The 7389-nt window shown below is 37.0% G+C and overlaps 1 protein-coding gene across 1 annotated transcript in view; it reads right to left on the reverse strand.

Moving 5' to 3' along the window:
- Positions 1-7389, reverse strand: part of Hook3 (hook microtubule tethering protein 3) — a 109764-nt gene that overhangs the window by 67216 nt on the left and 35159 nt on the right. Inside the window, exon 7 of the mRNA XM_010622449.3 lies at positions 1949-2016. Within this exon, the coding sequence (XP_010620751.1) occupies positions 1949-2016 (68 nt within the window). The remainder of the gene's footprint in view (positions 1-1948; positions 2017-7389) is intronic.

The following is a 7389-nucleotide window of genomic DNA, read 5'->3' on the forward strand; positions in this document are numbered from 1 at the left end:
AAAAAAAAAAAAAAAAAAAGAAAGAAAAAAACCAAATTAAAACCAAATTAAGCAGATTCTGTGAGTAACTGAATTTGTGGTATTTTAATGGTTGTAACCAAACTAAATCTTTTATGATATAAAAAGGAACAACATTTGAAAAAGATTCACCAGTTCACACATTGACAAACTCATCAACTTCTTGCTTTATTTTTTAGAGACAGAATCTCTTTATGTTTCAAACTCCTGGGCTCAAGCACTCTTACCTCAGCCTTGTAAGGAGTTAGGAATACAGTTCCATGCCATTGTGATTTCAGCTTGATCAACTTTTCAAAGGACCCATGTAATAGAACTTGGCTAGTTTTTGCTCCAGCACCTAGGAGGTTGGAATTTCCCCAGCAACAGGAATATCTTGTCCCTTTAGATGAACTAAGAAGATGACTCTAAGGGGGATGGCCACACCAGAAAGACCAGTCATGTGTTGAGCCACTTGACATAAGCCTGATCTCCAGAAAGAAGAGGGCTGGAAAGTCATTTCAACTGTAACCAAGGGGTCAGTCAATCATACATATGTAATGAAATCCCAATGAAGACTCTGGATATCAAAGTCCAACAAAGCTTACCTAGTTGGCAAAACACCGCATATTCTCATAGGCTGATTCGTCAAGAGGGTACTGTTCTGAATTCACTGAGAAGGGGCAACAGAAACTTTGCATCTGGGGACCTTTCAAACTTCAGTACTTTTTGACTTAACCAAAACTTAAAATTCAGAAATGCATTTAATATTGTTTGTATCTATTTGCCATAACAAAATCAATATCATTCCTGAGTTTGCATTCTTTGCATTGAATTACAGAATTTAAGCGGGCATTGGGAACTCTTGAATTGGAAACCAGCTGGTCAGATGTGAGGGAGGCTTGGGGAACCCTCAACTTGGAGCTGCTTTCAGAAGGGAAGGCAGATGTAAAAACTATGCCTTTCACACGAAGTGTGGCACAACTCTGAGTGTTAAGTAACAGAGTCATTGCAAAAAAATTGTCAAAAATCACACATTTACTTGCATTTGGCATTTTCATGTTTGACTTTTGTATTTTTCTTTGCTGGTACATATTCATACTCTATATACAATTTTCTATTCCCTTTAAGGATTTCCTCCATTGCTTTTATGAGTAAAAATAGTTCAATATCCTGACATTGACCAGTTATTATTCTGTATTTTATTTGAATTTTTAGGCTTTATATTTGAAATACTCAACTAGAGATTGCTTTGGGTGTGCTGGAGTTGAAACTCACTTTTTTTTTTTAACTAAACAGGAAACCAATAATTAAATGTGAGGCAGGCTGTTGGCTTAAGACAGGTATTATTTGTTTTAGGAATTAGTCTACTATTTCTAGCACTTTAAAAATTAGGAATAACTATAAGTACACCCTGCAAAGTAAATCTTTAATTTTTAAATAAAAACGAGGCTTAAAAAACTACGATTTTAAAAAATAAAAAAACAAACTCTATTATAAACATAAAAGAAAAAGTTCTTGGGCTGGGGGTGTAGCTCAGTGGTAGAGAGCATGCTTAACATGCAGGAGGGCCTGAGTTCAATCAAGGGGAGGAGAGGAAAGGTAAGAAAAGAAAGGAAGCCGGGCATGCTGGCGAATGCCTATAATCCCAGCACTCAGGAGGTTGAGGCAGGAAGATCGCTGGGAGTTCGAGACCCGCCTAGGCTACATAGTGAGTTCCAGGTCAGTCTCAACTACATAGTCAGACCCTGTCTCAAAAAACTAAAAAAACCCAAAAAACAAACAAACAAAGAAAAACAAAAAAAACAAAAAAGAAGAAGAGAAGAAAAGAGCAAAAGAAAAAAAGTCTCTAAAAGGAGTAGGAAGATTGCTTTCTTAAATTCTTATTTCTATTTAAACTCATGTTTGTGTTTGCTCTTTTTTCACAGAATGTAAGCACAAAGCTCCAACGTACCTCTTGGATAGCTGTCATGACAACATGCTGAACAGACTCCTCCATCATCATAATGGCTTGGATATACTCTGCAAACAAGAACAATCTGGAATGTCACTGTTAAGGTTAAAGGTAGTCAAGGGGGGTAAAGGCTAACACTTCATAAATTATTTTTATGGTGGTGCTGGGGATTGAACTCAGGGCCTCACATGGGCTAGGCAAGCACTCTTGCCACTGAGCCATATTCCCAGCCCCATAAATGTAGCTGCCTGTGTTTTGATTTTTCTGAGGGATCCTTTGTGAGGTTGATATGCTTCATGCATGTGCCACAATAAAACACAGGATGAAAATGACAGTATTTATCTTTCTTGAAGATATTTTCCCCATTCTGTATATCGAATATTCAGGTTGCAGGTGAGATCATGAGGGTAGCAAAAATGAGCGTCCATCAATATCAATCAATGCAACAGTAAATCCTAAGACCTGATGGAAAAGGCTCTGTCCTACTGTGTCTAAAATCCAAACATTATCTTTTTCACTGTCCTTTCCTATACAGTAAAACAGCAACAACAACAAAACAACTCTGAAGTCTGTGTTTTATCCTTATGAGACATCAAACCACTGATTTGTGTAGAATTTGTATCTTAATATTTTCTATTAGAGAAAGAAAAATAAAACTTTATGGAATGGAAACATGTTCAGGACAAAGAATTAAGGTGAATTAAAACAGAAAACTGATAGTACAGTTAAATAAAAATTGTATAATCCTGAGCTTTAAAATAAACACCAGTAAGTCTAATATGTTAAGGCAGCACCATTCTCATCACTGCTGAGAAAAAGACCTCTTAGTGGTCAGCATGTAATTTATCAGGAACAATTTTTTTCCTTCAAATCCAGCAGATAACACAAGCAGTATTTAGCTTATTAAAAAAATCAGTTAACAGGTACATTCTACCAAATATGGTATGTTTTAATAATAAAGATTTTATAAGGTAAAGAAGTTTCAGCCTCATTTGCTTCTCAGACCTCAAACACACATAAACACACATACACACACACACACACACACACAAATATCTTCTGATCCCTTAAAGTAGTATATGAAGGGGTCATACTGTGAAACTATCAAAATAATTATTGCAGATAGGTAAGTTAATTAGATATCTGGTAGGCAATTAGACAGGGCCACCCTCAAGGAGCCAACAAAGCAAAGAGGTATCATCACCTGGGTGGGGGCCAAGTTCTTAACCCAGCCTTTCCAAGAAATATCCTTGACCCCACCCTCACTGAAAATCCTTGTATACCCTTGCTATGTGACTTGTTCCTCCATCTGACCGCCATTTAATCAATATTACCTGGGTGACTACTTGTAATCTTATTGGTTGGTCATGGTTTTGCCCTACCTCATGCGCAGTTTGTAATTTTCCATTGGGTCTTACAGTTTTGTCCCACTTTGTACCTGCCTCAGCAAATGGCTTTGCTGTATAAAACATCTTTGAAAACTAGGGTGTGTGGGCAACCCTCTCTGGTGTCCCCCTTCTGTCTTAGACAGAAGCTTTCTTTCTCTCAGTAAATTTTTCCTACTCATAACGTCTGTTGTTCCTAGAATCTATTCTTCAGTTTTAGAGAACATGAACTCACATTTCAGATATGTAGCAGGTTTGGGAGTTACATCTCTTCCCCCATATCATAATCTCTTGAGAAGACACAAATGGCAAAATAGTCAAATTATGACATTCTGACATTCTCATTGGCTTTGAGTTTATCAAAAACATGTTTTTAAAGGAAATACTGTCATAAGGATATTTTACTCAACTAAATGTTTGGTTACACATACAAATATAAACAACACAACTAAGTTATTTTTAGAGCAACAGTAAGGATACATAATAACTTGACTGCTATTTGGCCAATGAGAAATTCCTTTACTTTAAGGTCAATTTTTTGTCTTTTCTTAATGACAACCATATGAGTGTTTAGATGTTCTGTTTAAAAACATCAGACAAAGAAACCACCCCAGCAAGGGTGACTGACTAGCTCTCAAAATAAAGACTGTGGACATGAAAGAGAAGCAGCAGTGTACTAATAATGGGGAAGGAAAATTGAATGGTAGCCCACGGAAGCGAAGAACATAACAGTAGGGTAAGAAGGTCACAAAGTTAGTAGGTGTGAGAGGGGAAGCGTTAGTTAAGAAGCGGTGTTGCCACGTCAAGGCCCTTCCCCGAGAACACCGTAAAGCACTTGAGGATAAAATGATGGTAAGAACTACATTAATGTGCAAATTTAAACTGAAAAATTAACATATCTCTTAAAATGAAAAATACAATGATATATGATTACTGGGTGCACATTTGAGACAATGCTGGAGAAAGAGTTATTCTATATAAGGGAGTTTGTACTGAATCATAGCTGGCCAAAATTTACAGAATAGTATAGTACAAACATCATTTCATTTAAATCTGTAAGGGCTGGGGATTTAGCTCAGTGTTTCACCGACTGCTTCACAAGCTCAAGGTCTCAAGGTCAATCTCCGTAGCAAAAAGAAAAGACATTTAAATCTGAAAGAAATGTAATTTTTGTTCTTACTTAGCCTTTCACAAGTCAGAAATCTTGGCAAGCCATTTATGAATCGTAACTTCTTAATCTATAAGAAGTATTCTTTATTGTTAGTGACTGGTACAGTAACAGCCAGAAAGTAGACAGAAAATAAATATCAGAGTATCTTCCAGTAATCTTTGCTTTTTCAAATTTATCACCATGTTATTTCCACCAATTAGAGAAGTCAATCAAAATAAAAGTACAGTGAGTCAAAGTTCTCAGCAGCTGCTGTTCACTTCTAACTGGAAACATTGAAACATAGAGCTTTTCTATTTGTATAGCATTTTAGGCATTACAAAGGAAATACATACACCCAATTTCATTTGTTCCTCATGATGAGCTTTCTGCATGCTCACTTTGCAGACAAGAAAATAGGTTAAGCATCTTGCCCAAAGTTAGGCAGTAAATGGCAGAGACACCACTTTCATGAGCCTTACATTATATACCATACACAGTACAGCTTAGTTTCACAATTAATCAAACTCATATTTAATTCTTAGCTCTCTACTGTATTTCTGAGTAAAGAATATCCTAACTCTGGAAAATGGAGATATTAAATCCTGCTAAAATTTTTTTTCATCATGTATACAATTGCAGGGAAAAATTCAATCTAGATTGATTTAAGAACTTCAATAAATATTGACCATCTTTTTTCTATAGAATATGGATATAGGTAACACTGTGGCCTTTTCTTAGTCCTCTAGAATAAATGAGCCAATGCTTAATAGCTACATACATCTATGTACCTTTGTGTATTAAGTAAAATCCCAGAACTTGATGCATGTCCTACCAGAATATATCAAGAGCCATTATCTGCTATCAATGAAGGATAATTAATTTCTCATTCACCTTAAAAAGAAAGTATCTCACTGGGGATTTGGCTCAGTGGTTCTGCTGCCTGTCTCACAAGCACTAGGACCAAACAATAACATGTTGGCAGGGTTGTGGGGAGAAAGGAACCCTTTTCCGTTGTTTTTCCCAGGTACCAAAATCAAAACCAAAACCAAAACAAAACAAGTATCTTCTTTCAGATTTATCTATCTCCTTATACAGCAATTTTCTAATCTTTGACAGAAAACGTGTTAGATATTTCAGTAAGATATGGAGATCACAAATGTAGAAAATTCTGTAATTACTGAGCTTAACTAAACGAATAAGTACCCAGCACTCAGAAGGCTGAGGCAGGAGGATCACCTTGAGTTCAAGGCCAGCATGAACTACATGGTGAGGCCCTGGCTCAAAAAAAAACCAAAACCAAAACCAAAGCAAAACAAAAAAACCCAGAATAAGCAAAGTAAAATTTACTGTATGAGCAAGGCAAGAAAAAATTTGAAAGGAATGGGGCTAAAGAGAAAGCTACATTGTGGGGGTTGGGGGGTAACCCTGAACCAAAGACCGATAAAACTAGTCATGGCTTCAAGAGAACAGTATTGACTTATTACCAGAACACAAGAGGAGTACAAAGAAGTAGTAATAGAAATCTGCTGAGTGTTACCAGGTGTGTGGGAAAACAAAGGAAAAAAATCCTTGGGCTTAAAAAAAAAAGTCTTCCCCTCAGTATAAGTACTGGTACAATACTGTACTGCACTGTTACCATTTAGAATAGCCCTACTATCTGTTCTGCTTCATTTCTGTTTATCCCTGCCTCATTATATCCAGCTAGAGTTTTGCGAGTTTTTAAATCCCTCAGAAGCAATCTTGGTCTTTCTTACATCCAGTTTCTACTACTTAGGTTACCTGTAACCCACTATCACACAGTTTTGCTTAAATTTCCTGAACCACGTGTCTTCACTTTCTTCATTACACTTTTCCTCTTGTTAGCCTCATGTGCTCATAGGTGGGCTTCTGGAAGGTAAGTGGATCATGGTGGTGTGATACTCATCAGTGAATAGTCCACTGATAAGTGTATAGCTAGGTAGAGTTGGGAGGTGAAGCCTGGGTGAAGGAGGTGGGTCACTGGGGGCATGGCCTGGAAGGGTCTAGCTCTCACTTCCTGCTGCCCTGCCATGAGCTATCTCTCCTCAGCCATGTCACCTTGCCTTGGATCCAGCTGACTAGAGACCAAAATGTCTATAAACTGGGAGCCAGAATAAACCTATGCCTCAGTGCTGAGAAAGTAACTAAGACACCTTCACAGCACTTACCATTACCCTGGTCATGTTCTTATTCCTATTATTACTTAATTATTTTTTCTCTCCACTCAAGTTCTGCTAGGGTAGTTATCTTTTCTACCACTGTCCTCCTAGACTCTAATGTAACAATTCAATACATATTTGCAAAGTAAATCAACCAGAGAAGAGGGAAAAAGAAATTTAAATTAAAATAATAAACAGTAATGAAAACTGTTTTAGAAAACAAGTGATTTCCATACAAATGAGAGTAGCAGTCAGTAAAGGGAACAGAAAAGCTACTTAAGATTAAATGAAGGCTAAGGTAGGAAGATCACAAGTGATTAGCAAAGGGAACTTAGGGAGACCTTGTTCCTCCCCCCACAAAAAGGGGGAGGGGCACCCAGGGACATAGCTCCAAGATAGACCCTGAGCTCAATCCTTAGCAACACACACACACACACACACACACACACACACACACACACACACACACACGATTAGATGAGCACTTTGGAAGAAACTTTAAACAGATGTAATAACATTATCTGTGTATCAAAGCTAGTCTTCAAGTAACTTCAAAAAAATGTAAATCTGTTGCCTTAGATTTGTTATATACATATAAAAGAACTACTATATATTTATCTTCAGCACTCTGAAAGGCTGAGGCAAGAAGATCAAAACTGAGGCCAGCCTGGGCAATTTAGTGACTTAGCAGAACCCTACTTTCAAAAGAAAAAAAAAAAAAAAAAAAAA

Source organism: Fukomys damarensis, unplaced genomic scaffold (assembly GCF_012274545.1).
Source record: "Fukomys damarensis isolate Sample0158 unplaced genomic scaffold, DMR_v1.0_HiC HiC_scaffold_18, whole genome shotgun sequence".
NCBI lineage: Eukaryota > Metazoa > Chordata > Mammalia > Rodentia > Bathyergidae > Fukomys > Fukomys damarensis.